The sequence below is a fragment of the Nyctibius grandis genome, chromosome 9 (genome assembly GCF_013368605.1).
Source record: "Nyctibius grandis isolate bNycGra1 chromosome 9, bNycGra1.pri, whole genome shotgun sequence".
NCBI classification, from domain to species: domain Eukaryota; kingdom Metazoa; phylum Chordata; class Aves; order Nyctibiiformes; family Nyctibiidae; genus Nyctibius; species Nyctibius grandis.
In genome coordinates this window covers 36,530,224-36,549,070 of record NC_090666.1, presented here as the reverse complement: position 1 = coordinate 36,549,070, position 18,847 = coordinate 36,530,224, and the positions used below count along the sequence as shown (strand labels likewise).

Below are 18,847 nucleotides of genomic sequence, written 5' to 3'. Positions count from 1 at the left end.
TACATGCTTGCAACATACTCTCCTGGCATTGGAAAATGCTACTAAAATTACATACTTGCAACTTATTCTCCTGTACTTGGAAAATGCTACCTGGGCTTTTCTCCAAAGGCAGCAAAATCTATCATGCTTGTTTTTTTGTTATCTTTTGGCAATGTTGACAGAGAAAAGCTGCTGTTCCTGCTGCAACACTTCCTTAAAAAACAAACAAACAAACAAACAAAAAAAAACAAAGAAAGAAAAAGGAAGACCAAGTTAATAAATTCTTTCTCTTTTCAACCTTTAACTTTAAACCTACTTCCTTCTATTTAACCTTGCTCATTAAATAGCATTACATTTAAAGCTGGTACCTTTAGCTTTAAATCCTGTCTGACTGTAACTGGGAGGGAATTCTCATGGGGGGGAACAAAGGAATATTAATGGTGATATTTGCAGCTTTCCTGGTAGCTTCCCTATCAGTTGTTCCCATCTATAATATATCTATATATATCTATAATATAATAAAGAGCATCCACATGGTGGTATAGTCTTCTCATTAGTCCATTGAAACAAGAGTTATAAAATGATACCTGAATGATACTTCCTGTAGAAAGGGAAGTGTAGCTGGGATGAGATAGAGGACTGTATGCATCTGATGGGTAGTAATGCCTGCGGGCAGTGGAAGGGTTTCTGGGAAGTTAAAACAGCTCTGACTTTGGTGTTGGAAGGAATCAGACAGAAAGCAATCATCTCTTTGGAGTAAACAGGAACTCTGAGTGTTGCTATCCAGCACACCTTCACATCTAACAGTGTGTTTTAAAATTAATTACGTACTGAAAGCTGCTAGTGAATTTGAAAGAGCTAGTTTTCATCCTCAGGTGGTAGTGTTTTCTTTTTTTTTTAAATTTCAGGTTTTTTGGTAAAAGAACTCAATGGGACTGTAGAGGAGCTTCAAATTTAGAAGAACTACATCAACTTTTAAGTGAAATAATGATCAGAAGACTGAAAAATGATGTTCTAACTCAGTTGCCTCCCAAAGTTAGGCAACGTATTCCATTTGACCTCCCACAAGCCGCAGCTAAGGTCAGTTTTCCACTTTTGTTGAAAACACATTTGTTAGTAAATAGAAATATCTATGTATTCATATGTATTTATATGTATGCATGTGTATTATATGTGGTTACAAATAATGTGTGAATCTGTAGCATAGCATCTCTGTTATTCTTTTTAAAATATAACCTGAAGAATATGAACATGGCAAATTTTTGGCATCAGATAATGATAAAATTTGCTCTAATTTTAGTATGATCTTCTTCCTTTCCTTTAGATTTTGAATCCTACAGTTACTTTTAGACAAGTTTGATAGATTTCTCACAAGTACTCAGTTCCTAAATGTTTCATGCTTGAAATGTACATGTTGAGGTAGAACATGCTTTGTACTGTATAGCTAACCACTGATCTCTTCTGCCAATTAGAATTTGAATACCACTTTTGCAGAGTGGGAGAAATTAATGAGAAATCTGAATTCAGATGCCACTGAAAGCCACTTTTCTCAAGTCATGAATCTAATCACACGCATGTATAAAGAAACAGCCATTGCCAAAGTAAGCGTGGAATTATTTTCTTAATATATTTAAAATACTCACTGTGTTTTTAACTTAGTGAAATTAGTTGTATTGGCCTGAATACTAGATTAGGTTGGTTGGTTTTATAATTGTGACATGGAGAAACACTCTTTTTCTCTGTATGTTTATGGAATAGGCTGAACCTCATTATAATTACCTGAGGTAAGTGTTAGAACTGTTACTGATTAGATATCCACCAAGCTGGCTGAGACTGTCCAGATGTAGTCTCCCAACAGCACTAAATGCATCTCACCGATTTAGGCATATACTGAAGGTGGATACTTCAGGGACATACCTTTGTGTTGGCAGCTGCTGCAGCTGACCCAGGACAGTGCTGATGCAGCCCTTAGGCAGACTACATTCTGTCAGTACTGGTTCTCCCCATGGATAAACGTGGAAGAACAATCTGCTCTAGCTGGTCTCTTTCTGCTTTATCAAATGGAACCCCCTGTTCTGTATTTTCCTCCTATAGTACTGTAGCTTAAGATGAGAGTTAAAACAAGTTAATAACTGAAATCTTTTACATGCCTACTTTTGACCCTGCTATGAGGCTTCATTACATTAACCTATTTTTAGAAAAAGATAGGAAAAAAGAGTTCTGCAGGCTGCTGGAGAAGTAAGAGTTGAGAATCAGACCAACTCCTTCAAATTTTTTCTCCTTGTCTTAAAAGTATCACTGTGGTTCTGTTGCTATTTCTTCCCTACTCTTCTAGTCTCTCCTCTCTGGTAATCCTTTTTCAAACAGGTAGTTGAAAGACAAAAAAAGAGAGGAAAAAAAGAAATCTGAAGACTGTGACAGTGGGTGTTGCATTAACCATTGATCACTGATAAATTTTATTAACTGTCATCATTACTTTCATAGTTTTTGTAAAAGATATTGAAAATTACATGTGATACAAAAGAATTCTATGAATGTTTAAATAGAGCAATATTTTATGATTACAGTATCATGAAAGTATCAAAATTATTCTTTCAGCTTTGATATATGACTTCATGTGGGTGCAGATACAGAAGTTCTGATTAAACAATACCTTGTCTGTTTGAAATATGTTTGGGCAGAAATCAGTTTTGTTTTTTTTTAAATATGGCTTAAAACATCAGATAATGATGTTGTAACTAAAAGGGGTTTTATCTACATCTTAATCTGGAAGAAGTGCCATGTAACTATGTAATGTTTTGGGGATAAATGGGTTTCTTTTCTCTGAAGGAATGAGATAGGTTTCTCAAAGACATAAAATTGGGGTATTTTTTTAAACAAAATTAATTGGAATAATTTTATACTTAACAATGTTAGTGTTTGATAAAGTCTTAAATGGATAACAAAATGTATGGAAATTTACCTTTTCATATTACAAGAAATTGGAAGACATTAAAATAAAAACTGTCTTTTTGAACATTTGGTATGTCTAACTAATGAAAACGCACTCTCTTACTCCAGGCAGGAGCAGTAAAGGACTATATCAAAATGTTGCTTGAAAATGACAAACTGAAGTTTCTAGTTTTTGCTCATCACTTAAGCATGCTTCAAGCCTGTACAGAGGCAGTTATAGAAAATAAGGTAATGATTTAACAAATGTGCACACAAATTTAACTTCAGACTTTACAAATACATATAAGCTGGGTTTGAATTCAGTAGAGCTATGTGTGTGTTACAGGAATCTATGGATTTTAAGTATGTACAGATCAGTGCCACTGGATTAAAGGGATTGTGTGGTTTTGAAGAACTATTTTGTAGTAACAGTAGTAGGCAGCTGTTTCCCAAGTTTTTCTGCCAATGTGCTTCTGTCTACTGGGTTGTTTGGTTTTGTTTTTTTTTTTCAGAATACTGTCATCTCACCTGAACGTTTAATTGAAAGCAGTAAAAATGTTTGCAAACAACCTTCATAGTATTTTGATAGTGGACTTCCAACTATTGCTTGGGAACGGTGGCTAACTTTGCTATTTTATATTATTATTATTTTGCAAATTCTTGGAATTTTAATAAATCATGTCGGAGAAATTACAGATTCTTCTGTGGAGTATTCCATTTTAAGATCCCATGTTTGTTCTGCCTTCTTTTGTAAACTGGGAATACTAAATCTACACTTTTCTAGATAACAAGTTTAATTGTAAATCAAAGGGCAAAAGAGTACTGATGCATCCTTATCCCCATGACAGAAATAGAACAGATGTTTTCTTATTTTCATTGAGGGACAGAGGATGATTGGGTCAAAAAATGGACACTGATAATGTCATTTTGTCTCTATTATAATTTGTTCTAGGTTCGCTATATACGAATAGATGGAAGCGTTCCTTCCGCAGAAAGAATACATCTTGTTAATCAGTTTCAGAAGGATCCTGATACCCGGGTTGCTATTTTGAGTATTCAGGCAGCTGGTCAGGTAGGACAAAAAAGAAAATATGTGAAATAAGAAACTTGAAGAATATAGGTATTAAAGTCATTGATGACTGAAGTGATTTACTGAAGGCAATTTATCTGAATGCAGTATGTCTTTTGTAGACACATGTATTCATTGTTTTTGCACTAATCATCTTAACTGTTTTAAGCCTCTATTGAAATTACTGGAGCAAAATCAAGATCAGCAGCAGAATCTCATTCTTTAATAATTAGTAAAAACTCCATTTCTCTAAAAGTACCAAATTAGTAAGAAATAAATGCTACTTCCATTAAAAAAAAAGCAGTATGCAGTCTTTGCACAATATTGAAGTCTTTTCTGAACCTTATTAATATCTATGTGAGGCCCAAGGAAGAAGTCAGTGTTATAGGCCCATCTGCTGTTGAGGTTGTCCCTCTTATTTCCATATAAAAATGTCCTGTATGATCTTTAGCTTTTTTTACTTCAGATATTCAGTTGTTTGTGTGTGGAATCTTTTATCTAAAATGCATCTACTTGTTTTGTTCAGGGTTTAACTTTCACTGCTGCTACTCACGTTGTGTTTGCTGAATTATATTGGGATCCAGGCCATATTAAGCAAGCAGAAGACAGAGCACACCGAATTGGGCAGTGCAGTTCTGTGAATATTCACTTCCTTATTGCAAAAGGAACAATGGATACTCTTATGTGGGCAATGCTGAATCGCAAGGTATGTGTGGAATAGAACTGAATAATCCAGAACTCGTTATGGTTACGACAGCACTTAAGTGCATGTGCCAAATAATATTCTTGCTTATCTAGAGCAGCATCCTACTACAAGACAAACTGATACACCTAGAATTGCTAATCATCAAAATGTCCATGTGTCTTCTGAATTATTCTGTTCTAGCTTTTTGCTCTCCGTTTAAGATCCAAAGATAAATAAGGTAACTCTTTGCCAAGATGAATGGGATGGTTCACATCTACAGAAGATCATTGCTTTATCTTCCTTCTAGCTTTTTATTGCTCTGTTTGTTCAATTTACAGTTTTAAGGTTTTCTGCACAATAATAACAGTTTGTTGGTTTTGTTTTGTTGTTTTTTTTTTTTAATTGTATGAATGTTTTGCTTTAACTAAAATTCATTTCTGAGAGGCAGAAGTATTCTCAAATAATTCTTCTTCAGCAGATCCAAGATTACAGTAATCTTATCTTCTGTTGCCATTTTCCTCAAGTATTACCCAGTCCTTGTTAGGAGGAGTAATTCCATCCTGCTTTCTTTCCTTACTTGGAAGATCTTTGAGAGTTCACAGGACTAAGAAAAATTATTTGACTTGTTTGCTTTTGTGACCTTTTTGTAGCCTTTGATACCATTCATTAGTGTTTTGTTTTTATAACTGAGGTGTATTAGTATTCTGTCAGCTCTTGTTTTCTGACATTTCCAGAAGTGTCAACGTAGAAAGAAGTGCCTTTTAAACTCTAGTTGTCAGAATTGTTTGAGATTTGTGGTTACATAGGATTTATTCTGATGGAAATGCTGACTTATGGTGATTGTTCCTGGATTTTGCTACCCCTGTGTTGTAGTGGTTCAATTGTTTGTGTCCGTACAGTTACTATATCGAGAAACTGATAACCATTTTTTTTGCCAATATAGTCCTCTCCTGCTGAAAAGTAATCACAGCTTAAAGAATCTAAGTACTGCAAACTGAATTTGACATTCAGCTGGGGAATGAAATTCTGTATTCTAATTCCTGTAGGCACCTCTGGGAAAAAAAAAAAAAATCTAAGTCCAGTACAGTAAGAGTCTCCTTAAACATGTCGCAGATGGGTCTCAGTAATTCATCAACAATTTACCTTACAAGTTCTGTCACTAAACTGCTGCTTTCAATTAATTCTGCCTTTATCTCCACATGCCAAACAAGATGTGTAAAGACTGAGAGAGATGTACAAAATGTATATATTCTCTTCTAACTTCAATAAAGACTGACATTTTGTATACACCTTTTCACAAGTCTTTGTGTTAAATATGCTATTTACTGTTATTCTTGCAGAAATGACTGCTGGAAGAGGAATAGTTTTAATCACTGAAGTTATTTTGAATCACTACAAGAGTTTCTTACTTTGCAAATGCTCAATTAAGTTTGCAAGGGAAGCAAATTGAGTGAATATAGGTAAATAAATTTGTTCCAACATGTGAATTCCTTGGAAACTTTATGCAAGTGTTATTTCTGCAGGCCAAAGTTACAGGCAGCACTTTGAATGGCAGGAAAGAGAAAATGCAGGCTGAAGAAGGTGATAAGGAGAAATGGGATTTTTTGAGTTTTGCTGAGACCTGGACCCCAAATGAAAGCCTAGAAGATCCCCAAAATGAACTTTTATTTACACATGTAAGACTCAAAACTTATATTTTTTTCTTTCATTTTAAAAAAATTACAACCATTGTTCACTTAAGCTTTCTGTGCACTGCATACTTCTCTAATGGAGAAACACTAAATAAGCAGGAAAAAGTAATGTAAATTCCATTTTGAAAGTTAGGTGAAGTTGGCGAGAGTGCTCTACTGGGTATAAATATCATCTACAGGCTTCCGATGGGTCCTTATGTTATGTTCAGGTGACTGACCCAGCCTCAGAGTCAGATAAGACCAAGTAATTGCTGTTTAAATTACATCTTTATTAACTGTACTGAATTTAATCGGCTGTTATTTTAAAAACAATGTTTAAAAACCTTTCCTTGTAATAGGCATCATCAAAAAAAGGCACATCGCATGCCAGCTCTGTGTCTTTGTTTTCTGGTAGTGCTATTTCAGAATTTTAATGAGAATATTGAAAATACTTTTTACAAAACAGAAGAGGAATGTTGAATTGCTTTTTCTGCTAGCTGTTTGTTCTTAAAGGAACATATACTTTGTTTCTGTCTACAAAGTAAAAATAGCTTCTTGAATCAAAGAGTAATATTAATGGAGAAAAATTCTAATTTTAACAGCTTCTGATGGAGTAATTATAAGTGGGGTTTACATATTTCTTTCCTCTTCCCTAGTTTGAAAAGGAAAGACAGCATGACATACGTTCTTTCTTTTCCCGAAAATCCTCCACTGAGAAGAAACGCAAAATATCTTTTGGTAATGAGTCATTACATAATGATTCAGAATCTTCTGAAGTCACAAAAGAAGAGGATGCAGAGAAGAGCAATGAAAACTTGGATTCCACAAGAATAAATGATGCGGATACAATTTGTTATGAAAGTACCTGTGAACGTGAAGCTAAAAGAGCAAGAAGCATAAGTGAATCTACTCCAGTCAGCTCCAGTAAGAAAAAGAAAAAATCTTTGACTGGAAAAAAGCCCTCTTTGTTTTCAGAAAAAAACAGTGAAGTCCTTCCTTATGACTTAAATACTGCAAGCAAAAGTACAGCTTTAAATAAAGTTTGGCACTGTAGTGTTTGCACTTATAGTAATAATGAATTGCTCCCTTACTGTGAAATGTGCAATTGCCCTCAAAGCAGTAATGGTAAGTAGTGTGTGCTGCAGAGAAAAAAAACGCATTTCTCGTTTCAGTTGCGATTAGTTTCAGAAAATACAGTATTTTTGAGTATATGAGTATACCCAAATCCAGGCAAAATATGAAGAATGGTGTCTTTCTGTGAACAGATACCTGTTAAGTGATCCTTCTTAATTTTGCTTTCCCCAAGGCTCTTTACATGATTCTAATTTGAAACAAATGGAAAAGTCAGATAAATGTTAACAGAATATAAATTCAGTGAGGAAGAATATATGCTCAGTTTTCTTTGCAGCAAACGTAGCTCTTCTTTTCCTTGAGGTTTATGGTTATTTTGAATCCAATTACATGGCAAACTTTCTCTACCTCTCAAACTAAACAATGTCATATAGATGTTTTATTAACTTGGGTATTGTATATTTGTCATGAGAGACATTACCTGGAAAATATGGCATTTCTTGCTCCAACAGGTCAGAGTTATGCCTTTTATGAAATTTATTTAATCTATCTGGAAACTTCATAAAACATTTTTATAAATCTATCCCCATACTTGGCATTTCAATTGCAAAGGAAGGAATAAGGTTCTTTTTCTTTCTTTTTTAATTTAATTTAAGTCTCTGCTTGTTCAAGTAAGGACAACTTCTGAATTTCACAGGTATAGATCAATGCCTGGAAAACTACTTTGTGTGTTTATGGTATACAATAACTGTATATAATATAGAATTGCTAACTGTATTATTTATTGCATATATTTTTGACATTAATCTGGGTGCATGAAATTGCATAAATGGAAGACTTTGTTCCATGTGTTTATTATCCTAATATTAAAGGTAGCTGTAGTTTCCCAAGTTGTTGTGCCATGATAATATTAGAGAATAAAATGCAATTTCTTTGTACTTCAGTTACATAGTCCTGTCTCCAGATGTGCATTGATTAGGTTCTTGTTTGTACAGGTAGCATAAATAATCACTTTTCTTGTTTCTTCATCTATAGTTGGGAGAAATTGTGAAGCTCCTGTTAGCCAGACTGAGGAAGATGTGTCAAAAGACTCCAGAAGAAATGAAGAGAGAGCAGTATGCAATGCTGAAGATATAGGAGAAGATTTTGGGGAAACAGTGACCCAGCAATCTGTTGAAATCGGTGAACAGGAAACTGTTGAAATTGAAAATGAAGAAAGTGAAAAAAAGTGTGGAGAAGGTAAAGTGGGACTCCGATGAAAGAAAGATTATATCCCATTGCGAAACTGTATTAAATGCCTCTGGCATGAAAAATAACTTTTAAGTAAAAACCTACACGTTTGAAAGATAGACAGAAGTACATACACTAGCACTTGACTTCCTTGTTTTAGCCTGGGATGTTTATTGAATTTTGATGATGGACAAACCCAGCATTTCTGTACAACTCCTGGAGCAATACAGAGTTTTTGGCTGACATAAGAATTATGTCAAACTAGCAACTGTGAACCTGTATAGTTTTATTGGAACTTATGATGGCATTTACTTGTGTTCAGGACAGCCACAGGCAAAACAGATGATAGATAATTCAGGAGAAACAGAAATAAAAACCACAAATAACTTAACAGCTTGCTGCTTGAGCTGTGTATCTTATTATGTTATTCTGGAATTAGATACGGAATCCTCATGTGGTATATATTTTTCTGGGCTTTGTTCCATGCTTGTTGAATATTTGGGAAAAAAAAAAAAAGCAAAGAAAGATTTACAGTGTTCATACAAAAATGTGCTTGCATGTACACCAAATAGGGAAATTTCACAAATAACTTCTTAAAAACAAGTATAATATTATTTTAATGTATGAGTAGACTGAATGAAGTGTATAAAGAAAAAAATTTTTAACGTCAACATTTTTTCTCTTTATAGGAGAGGTAGATAAATCAGACACATTTCCAGTATATGATGGGCTTATGTTTTGTGCAAGCAGGAATACTGATAGAATTCACCTCTATACAAAGGTAAACCTGAAATATGCATGTTTATTTTAATTTTACAATTACGAAGTAAAATGTTGTCCCATGAAATGTGTATGTATCCTTTCATTTGTTGTACTTTATATAAAAAGACCTGTACTTTTTCATTAGCCAAAATGTACAAAAATGAGGTAGTTTATCATTCTAGTTCTTTTTCTCAGTGGAATTAAGTAATAATTCCCTAGATATATAACTTCTAACACTTCTCTTAGCTTACAAAATGGAGCTAATACATTAGATGTATGCTCAGATCATCTGTTAGAAATGCAAGTGATAGTTGTTTAAGATTCCTTTTTTTATTATAATGTCTTATCACAAAATATTTTTAATAGAAGAACATTAAAATTAAAATGACAGTGAATCTTGACAAACTAAGTAAGTAAATAAAATGTTGTCACCACATTTTCAGAAAGCTAGACATTGGTGCTGTGTATACATCAGTAACTTCCTGAATAAAACAAATTGTCATTAATCTGCAGTCGTAATGGGAGTACAGAAACTAGCAGTTGGTAATTTTCCAGTTCATTTTTCAAGGTGGAGTCAAGACATTCCAATTCCTTCTTTTAAGGGATAGAAAAGTTCACTGAGAAGATTTCTTCAAAGCTACTGAATGAGTCAGTGTATTCAGGTGCCACTGCAAAGCATCACAAGTAACTGAGGGCGAGTCTTTGAGATAATACATTTTTATTAGGCTAACAGATACAGCTGGGAAAAAGTCAAAAACAGTGTCCTCTTATATCTGAAAACTCATTTAATATACTTAAAACATACACTGCTTCCTAGCTTCACACATTTTATTTAAAGACAATGCATTTTGGATGGTATTCGGGCAACTGTGTATTCGGCTGCGTTGTTTTTGCCTTGGTTTAGTTTCATTATGCCAGATACTGCACAATCTTTTTACTGAACCATGAGACATGGGGGAATTCTGCTTTGATTTCTTCTCTTGAATGTTTGTGAATCATCAATAAGTTCCTGGGTCATACGTACCCACTGGGACAACTTGTTCCTTAAAAATTAAGTGGAGGAGAATTTGTTCAACATTTTTAAAAAAAAAAAAAAAAAAAAAAAAAGTTAAACAATGCTCTAAGATTCTGATTTTAAATTGTCATGAAGTGACATTCTCCAGTCTACCATCATTCATTTCCCATGGAATTTCAGTCAAGGGGATTATAATTTCAGTTTCTTAATTTAAGGCAGTTTGTGTGTCTGAACTATTTGCAAAGAAAAAAATTCAGATATATTCAAAGTTTAAATTTTCACCCTGTTTAGTTTTAGATATATTAATGTGAATTATATTTCTTGCATCTGTGCTATCACCATACATCTGTGGCTTATTCTTTGTTTCTGGAAAAATCTTACCTTGCGGGACTAAATGTAGTAGGAAGGGAGGATAATTCACTTGAAATGGGTAATTTTTTTTCTAGATTGTGCTACATTGCATCTGTGAACAAAACTGTTTGCTTGTCTAGGACGGTGAACCACTGAATCATAATTTCATTCCGTTGGACATACAGCTGGATAACTGGGAGGATCTACCAGAGGCTTTCCAGCATAAACGAAATCGTTCATCAGTAAGAACAAATTCTACTGGCACAGTAATATAGTATTTAACATGGAGGGCTTTGACTTTTTTTTTTTTTTAAATAAATGCAGAACACTTCCAGGCCTTGGGATCTAAGCACAGTTTCATCCATGCAAGCAGACCTTATAAATGTTGATGTGAATATTAATTATGCAGTCTGTTACTTTGGCAAATTATCATGCCTCCTGTTAACATTTCAGTAGATGGAATCAACCAGGCAGCATTTAATTTCTCATTTACGGGATTAGTAACTAACATTCAGAAGTCAACAAAATAGCTTTTTAAAGGTTATGAATTAAACGGGGCACACTATGAATAAGAATGTGCTAGATTGTATCAGAGTTGAAATCCCGAGCAGGCCTCCACTGTCGCTTCTTCCTTCAGTCCTCTGACAATGTTCAGAGCAGTGTCGGGCACAGCTCCACTGAGACATAGAGCTTCAGGTACTTCAGTAATAAAGATCACATCCGTAACGGTGTTTGAGGGGAACATTAACACTGTAAACCCAAGCACTCAAGTAAGGAAATACAGGATTTAAATTGGATGTGCAATATTATCTGCTCAACGTCGTTTTCTTAGCTGTTTTCTCCATTTAAAGAGAAATAGAATTTGGAAAATCAGATTCAATTGTGTAGGAACGAAACTGATTCTTTTTGGTAGGTTATCCAGCAAGGTTCGAACTTAGATTTGTAGGACAAATGCCTGACTGATTCAACCAACAGTTTTGTGCTGCAGCTAATCAGTGGGTAACACAGGTGTTGCCAAAGTATTTCAGAGCTTTTTGCTAGACTGAAAAGACAAGTTCAGAATCCCATGTCTGTGGGCAGGGGGTGGCGCTGCCTTATGGAACTTCCTGTCCCTGTCCCTCAGCCTTCTCTAAATTAGAAGATCCATGTTAGTACATGCTCCCATAAGGAATCAAGGAAATACCTTGTTTCTGTTCCCATTACATCCTGCCATTTCACTGACTTCTTTCTTGCTGGTCCGACTCTGAGGAAGTGAGACTCATCTGCACACTTTCACATTTGCCATGTAAAAATACTCCAAGGTGAAAAAGAAAATCATTGCCATGTCTTAATCTTGACGTATGGAAGTTTGTTCCTGGATAACTCTGAAGTCACAATTAAGTCCATACTGTGTTCTTCCTATAGTGTGTGCTCAGCAACGCTGTGATACTGACTGCTGTAGGTAGTTGCAAGTCAGCAGGGAAGAGAGTGGAAGAACAGAATGGAAAACAAACCACCAAGCCACTTGTTCAGTTGTTATATTGTTACTCCCGTCTATTTTCTATTGTAGAAATGAGGATGGAATTAAATTGTTTTTTCCCTACACACATCCTACAGCAAACAGCCATGTTATAAATTCTAAATTCCTATGTAGAACAGTTTTTCCCTCACTGTTCTGTGGTTATAGTTATTGAGGAAATCCATTAATCACACCAGTCCTGTCAGTTTACAGCTTCAAAGCCTGTAAAAAAACTATTAGATTCAGTACCAGAAATTAAGTTCCTCTGAGCCTCTTTACTTTGTTATACTTTCCAATTCTAAATGCAAAATAAGGAAAGGTGGTCAATATTGTGCGATAGTCTCCATTTCTGTCCTGAAATACTTTGTTAAATAGTTCATCAGTTTTTCCTCAGCATCCTGTGGTTGTGTCAAGTTGAGATTACTGTGAAAGAAGATGAAAGGCAGGTTAAACTGCTCAAAACTGTTGTCCTTCAACTATTTTGATGGTAAAGCATGTCTCTACTTGCTAGTCAGATCTTTGTGTGCTGCACTGAAATGCCACAGAAAAGAGGATAGCAGTATTGCCGTAAAAACAGATGCATTATTAAGATAATTTGGTAATTCGATTTCTCATGTCATTGCTAATTTACTATAATTTTTATTACGTGTGTTTTTCTGACACTGCATTATTATAAAGTAATATAATAACCTCAAAGCAAGTATGTCAGTGATTTCCATTAAAATTCTGCAAGTTGGAAGACATTTGTTGAGAGATGGACTAATACCTAGTTGAATTGAACCGCTCTTCCAGTTTACCTGTAGCCTTTCACGCTGACATTAGGGGCTGTACACTACAGAGTGTTAATCCAGGGTTAAGCATGTATCAGAAGGTTAGAAGAAAGAAGAAAGGTGGTCCATAAACCCAATTATAAATGCCATTCAAGTAATGGGAGTGAACTTTCCTTTTCTGAGGGGCCTGCTCTATCAGGGAGAATGGCCACTGTAAGAGAACTCTTTTGCAAGTCTTTTTTTCCCGTCAGCACAGTCTTGCTTACACAAGAAGGGTTTATCTGAGGCTTTAGCAAGAAACCTTTCTCCTGTCACTATATCTTAGATTACTAAAGGCTACTTCTGGCCTTATTTCTTCTGGATCGACACACCTATAGTAGCAAAACCGTTACCGTAGCCAATGCCAAAGCTGTCTCAGCGGGTGAGGCTGGGGGGTTGCAGCTTATACGAAAAATGACTTGAAGGGACCATCTCCGATCATACCAGCTGTTTTCATCCAGTTTTGAATGTGTTAATTCAGAGCACTCTCTCGCTGTAATTAAACAGTTGTGAGTAATGCCTGTCATGCTGCTGACAGTAACGTTCTCTACCAGATACTGAGGTTTGTGAAAGAATGGAGTCATCTAACAGCAATGAAGCAGAAGATTGTCAGAAAAAGTGGTCAGATATTTTGTAGTCCTATTCATGCTGCAGAGGAGTTGTCTAAAAAGCAGCCAGCAGTCAGCAGCACAAAAAGGTATGTGGGTTTTTTTCTCCCTAATTGCTGCAGGAAGTTTGATGTATTGAATGTAACTTTGAGTGGAATGATGCTGAAACCAAACTGGTGGTTCCATGATTGCTTGTCACATAGTGACAAATGTAGGCAACCGAGCGTGTCAGTAGATCTGTGGGAATGGAAGTGTCTGCTTCCCTGCCCGGCACTGTGCCGCATTCAGCAGCTGTTCTGGCTTCACTGCGCTGCATGTTTAAACATCTGGAACTTGCCAGAGATTTTTGAGGAAAAATCCTGACCTCAGGGACGCAAAAGAAAAGTAAGGTCAAAGAATCTTGTTGTTTTCCCCACCTGGAAGCAGAAATAAATCATTAGTGGCCATCAGTGCTATAACACTATTCGTAATTCACAGCCTACTCCAGCCCTTTCTGGTCATCATTTTTTCTTTAAGCAATTCTGTTCTCTGTGGATGACATTTCTCAAAACTATTGTTTTCCTTGCTGGGTGTCACTGAAAAGGGATAGTGTTTAATCCTTGTCAAAATCTAAATTTACCTTTTTTCTGCCTTCTTGCCTTTTCCTGATAAGCCGCCTTCCCTGACAGACGTTTGCAGCTTCAGTGTTGTCAGTGCTCTCCACAAAACTTCTCACATGCACAGGTTAACTCACCAAGGTGCCTCTGCAAACTATCTAAAACCTTTTTATTCCTCTCAGTCCCCACTGTTAAATTCTCCAGCGTGACTCTATTTTGGCTGTAGGTAAGAATTCAAGTAAGTCTGTAAGTTTGTAATTCCAGTAATACAAGGAGAACCAGCAGGTCATGTTTCTTAACCTGTTGCTGGATTGTTTCTTTCCACAAAATGTAGGAAAGATCCAACTCTGAGCAGTGTTAGAACATCTGCTGTAACCGACAGCGGCCTTCTAAGGTAGTATATAGGGTTTGGCGTATGTATAGCACAGAGAGGAATACTTATGTGAAGTTGTCTGAACAGTGGGTTTTGGAAGAATGATCAGAGTGAAGCGATTTTAAAGAGTTTTACTTAAGAGCAGTGGTGTTTTGTATGTTTTCACATTAAAATAAAGTGAGTTCAAACATAACTAATGGAGCAAGTTCTCCAGAGCTTGTAAAGCTTCCTGTGTTAGCTAGAGTATCAGTGAGGCTTCACCTAACTGAAACAAAAGGGCTTTCCCATTTCACTGTCAGGCAATATCAAATTGCTTTCATTTTCATATTGTTGTATACAAAACAACTTACCTGTTTGCTGGTTAGAGCGGAATCTGGTTTTAGAAAAATAAGTCTTATGTAATATGGAAATATTATGGTGAAGTATGTCTGCCCAAACTTTATTCATTTTTCATTTGGGAAATGAGGGAAGTTTTAAGAGAATTTTGCAGTACCAATCTTCCTGCAGCCAAGAGTGAATATTCTTCGAGGGAGATTGTTCCCTTTGTAGTGTATTGACAGAACTTTGATTTATTTTAGGTACGTGACCAAGGAGGATGTAGCAGTAGCCTCACTTACCAAAGCCAGCAGCAGCGGGGGCAGCGTGCGCCTTGTCTCCAAAGAAAGGGGGGTTTGTCTGAAGAACGAAAATGCTTCTGTTGAACAGTCGGGTCATTCCACAAAGTAAGTTCATTAATGCAGTAAGGTGATTAAGCTGTTTCTCCCCAGATTTTTTTTTTAAGGTAGAAAATTATTTGCTATGAGTGTTTACCTTGCTGAAGTACAGTGTTTAGATAAGAAGCTTGCTGTAGTGCTAATGAGCTACATTTTATTCTTACAACAATTTAGATTACATCTGTTGTCTGCTGATATAGCTGCTAATTAACTGAGTCTGATTAAAACGAAACAAGAAAACAGTTACATGATTCGGTTAAGGAAAAAAGTACGTTAGCTCAGGCCTGTTTCTGAGGTCATCAGCAAATTGGGGGCACCAAATTTTCTTCTATTCTGCCTCAAAATTTAGGAAAAGGGAGAAAAGAACACGAAAATTCTAGACAGAAAATGCCCTTTTAGAATTTTTTGTTAAACAAGCAGTGTGTACCCTGCCTGGAGGTAGGCCTTGTTTAGAGTAGGAAACTGCTAGGTAGCCGTGAAATTTGCATAGAGAAACCAGGATGTTTTCTTTGGCTTTTTACTTCTGTTAAAGAGGGGGCTGAAACCTTTTACATTTATATGTGTACGTGCCTGCTAGAAGCCACCATTTCTTTATAAATACAGCATTGTTTCAGCTAATAATTCAGTGTGCATCTGTAAATGTAGTCAGATGTGCAAAAGAAAAATGTCTGTTGTCAAAAATGGAAACATAAACCAAGTAGATGGTTGCACTGTGCAAGTATCAACCTGAGCAAGATAAGATATTATTTCAACGGAAATTGGTATTTCAGAGCATAAAGGATATCTAATGGAAATATACAGTGCATAAAAACCTACTGAATTATTTGCTGAATACCTCCTTCATTAACAACTCTACTTTGTTCTCTGCAAACAGGTTGCTTTCAGAAAACGGAAAAGGCCCATCAGTTCTTCATTCAGAGCAGAGGGAAGCTGAAGGCTCCTCCCTATCCAAAGGCTATCTGCAAGCCTTGGACAGCCAAGGGAACCCACTCTGTCTCAGCTGTCAGCAGCCAACAGCTCAGCTGGACCCAGGCTGCCAGGCCCGTGCTTGGGACACGCGATTCTGCTCTCATGCTTGCCAGGAGGACTTCTCAATTCGCTCTAGTCAGAGCTACCTTAGGACTAAAGTGTTTGAAATCGAACACGGTGTTTGCCAGTTTTGTAATCAAAATGCCCAGGAGCTTTATCTCAGCATCAGAGATGCGCCCAAGAGTCAGCGTAAGAAACTTCTGGAGAGTTCTTGGATGTCTCACCTTCCACTTGGACAGGTAATAATACTGATTTTTAAGCAGTAACAGCTAATTTGTGTATTCCCGTAGCAGACAGCTCAGAGAAATCCAAGATGATGGTCTTACAGGTTGAAGATGGAAGGTTAACCTAGCATCAACAGCAGCATAAGAAAAAACAACATCTTAAACACAAAAAAAACCTAATGTCTTGTTAACACATTTGTCATTGCTGAAAGGCACAGGCATCAGAATTCAGGTTCCTTAGGAATGTGAATATTGCAGCCAGATTTATTTGAAATGCACTTTGTTAACAAACTTTATGGTTATGAAACAACGTAAGAATGGATGTAGTCTAGTAGTACTAGGTCATTCCTACTTTGCAGAATGTTTGGTAGGAGCTTAACAAAAGCCAGTTGTCACAGCTCCTCTCAGTATCACCTCAAAACGCATTACAAACTGCCACCGTTCACTGCCATGTGCATCAGCGCACTGCAGGCTCGGTGAGAATACGCCAATGAAATTTACAGTCTGCTTGTCCAGCGGGAGTAACAAAAAAATACTAACGCTTTCTTTCTCTTATGAAAACTATGAATTATAATAATAATTCCCTGAATTACTTGTTCTTACAGCAGAACACACCTGTAGTTCAGAAGGAATATCTAACGCTTCTAGTGTCATGTCCTTTGTTTACTGCAGTTAAATGAAATTATAACAAACCCGACAGAAGGCCAGTTCTGGCAGGCAGACCATATCAAGCCCGTTTACAGTGGAGGAGGACAGTGCTCCCTGGAAAACCTTCAAACTCTGTGTACGGTCTGCCACAGAGAGGTCAGTACGGCACGGTCAGAAATCCTTCCCCTCTCACAGGGAAACCTTGTGCAATGTGCACTGGGGTGGCATTTACCACATCACAGAAGTATTTTGGGTGCAGGGATCCCTCGAGGTAACGCAGCCTGACCCCAGGGCTCAGAGCAGGGCTAGTGTCAAAGTCAGAGCAGGTTGCTCAGCACCACACTGTGCAGTCCTGCACCATCTTGCCCCGCTCAGCGCCTGCTCACCCTCAGGGTGAAACCTCCTCCCATATTTTGCATTTTATTATGTTGTCTACTACAAAATTAGGCTGAAGTTTAACTGTGGACTAATGCTTCCCATTGAGCACACTGTTGCCAAGTAACACCACCTGCTGAACAGACCTATCTTTCTCTTTTCCAGAGAACTGCAAAACAGGCCAAGGAAAGAAGCCAGATGAAGAGACATTCTTTAGCTATGAAGTACGGCTGTGATATCACAAAATTCTTTGTGAAGATGTAAAAAATGCAAAATATATTCAGTTACATTATGCCTCAGAAACCCGCACAGGTACATAGCTTTCCTCATGTTCTGATTAAAAAAAAAATAATAATCTTTGTAGGCTATCATGCTGTTGGTAGAGGGAAGAAAATATGGAATTAAACCCAAGAAATCATTTGTAACACGGCTTGTCAGAGGGCCTTGGGTGAGTGCATCCCAGATACTTGATCATGGTTATATTTTTATGACCCTGTGGTTTAAAGCTAAATTTCTGCGGGTAACCTTAATGCAATTTTGAAGCATTACTGTTTTCCTGTTACAGTGTAGTTATAGCTGCAAGAATTCCAGGAAGTTCTGTTCAAACTTTCATTAGCCTTAAAGGGTTCAGTTGTACTGGGGACATCATGGACCAAGAAGATAGACAGCTTAGCTTAAATTCTTTTCTTTGTTCACATATCAAAATCACTGGAGAAAATACAGGCTCTGATCTCTATTTTGACAGAATAGCCTAAGTAAGTGATTTGTCTCTTCTAAAACTGTCTCATACCTACAAAACATGGACAGCAGCCTTGGGAATGCTCTGATCAGCCCTGAGAGGCCTCCTGTTGGCACAGGGCCTGACTTGCAAGACTCTGGCATTTAGAATTAATGTCTGTTAATCTCTTTTTACTTAAACCAGCTTGTATTAAAACCTTATTCATGATAGGGAACAATAAATATTACGAATTATCTCATCAAAGGTAGTTTCTGGCACATGCCACAGGTGCATTCCCTTTAACAAGACTGCAGAGATGCTGGTTCTTTTGGACTGTTTGTGTGGCTTTCTTTACGGTTATTTCAAATAAATACATTTCTCTTTTTCCTGGTGATCTTTTTTTTTTTTGCTTTATCAGTCTCTCTCTGCCCTCAGGCAGTAGTAAGTTGATAAAGCGCATCTATACACTATGCATCTTCTGAAAGTACATGAC

General features: G+C 36.6%; 1 protein-coding gene across 5 annotated transcripts in view; it reads left to right on the top strand.

Annotated features, from left to right (window-relative positions):
- Positions 1-18,737, top strand: part of ZRANB3 (zinc finger RANBP2-type containing 3) — a 49,033-nt gene extending 30,296 nt beyond the window's left edge. For 4 of the 5 annotated variants that reach the window (XM_068407400.1, XM_068407401.1, XM_068407399.1 and 1 more), the window contains 15 exons: positions 888-1,059; positions 1,452-1,580; positions 3,040-3,159; positions 3,863-3,982; positions 4,506-4,685; positions 6,188-6,340; positions 6,991-7,459; positions 8,441-8,644; positions 9,325-9,416; positions 10,904-11,005; positions 13,625-13,767; positions 15,226-15,369; positions 16,235-16,628; positions 17,286-17,417; positions 17,802-18,737. In XM_068407400.1, coding sequence (XP_068263501.1) covers positions 888-1,059; positions 1,452-1,580; positions 3,040-3,159; positions 3,863-3,982; positions 4,506-4,685; positions 6,188-6,340; positions 6,991-7,459; positions 8,441-8,644; positions 9,325-9,416; positions 10,904-11,005; positions 13,625-13,767; positions 15,226-15,369; positions 16,235-16,628; positions 17,286-17,417; positions 17,802-17,900 — 2,653 coding nt within the window. In that variant the 3' untranslated portion in view covers positions 17,901-18,737. The remainder of the gene's footprint in view (positions 1-887; positions 1,060-1,451; positions 1,581-3,039; positions 3,160-3,862; positions 3,983-4,505; positions 4,686-6,187; positions 6,341-6,990; positions 7,460-8,440; positions 8,645-9,324; positions 9,417-10,903; positions 11,006-13,624; positions 13,768-15,225; positions 15,370-16,234; positions 16,629-17,285; positions 17,418-17,801) is intronic. The other variant, XM_068407402.1, reaches the window with a different exon arrangement.
- Positions 18,738-18,847: the final 110 nt, after the last annotated feature.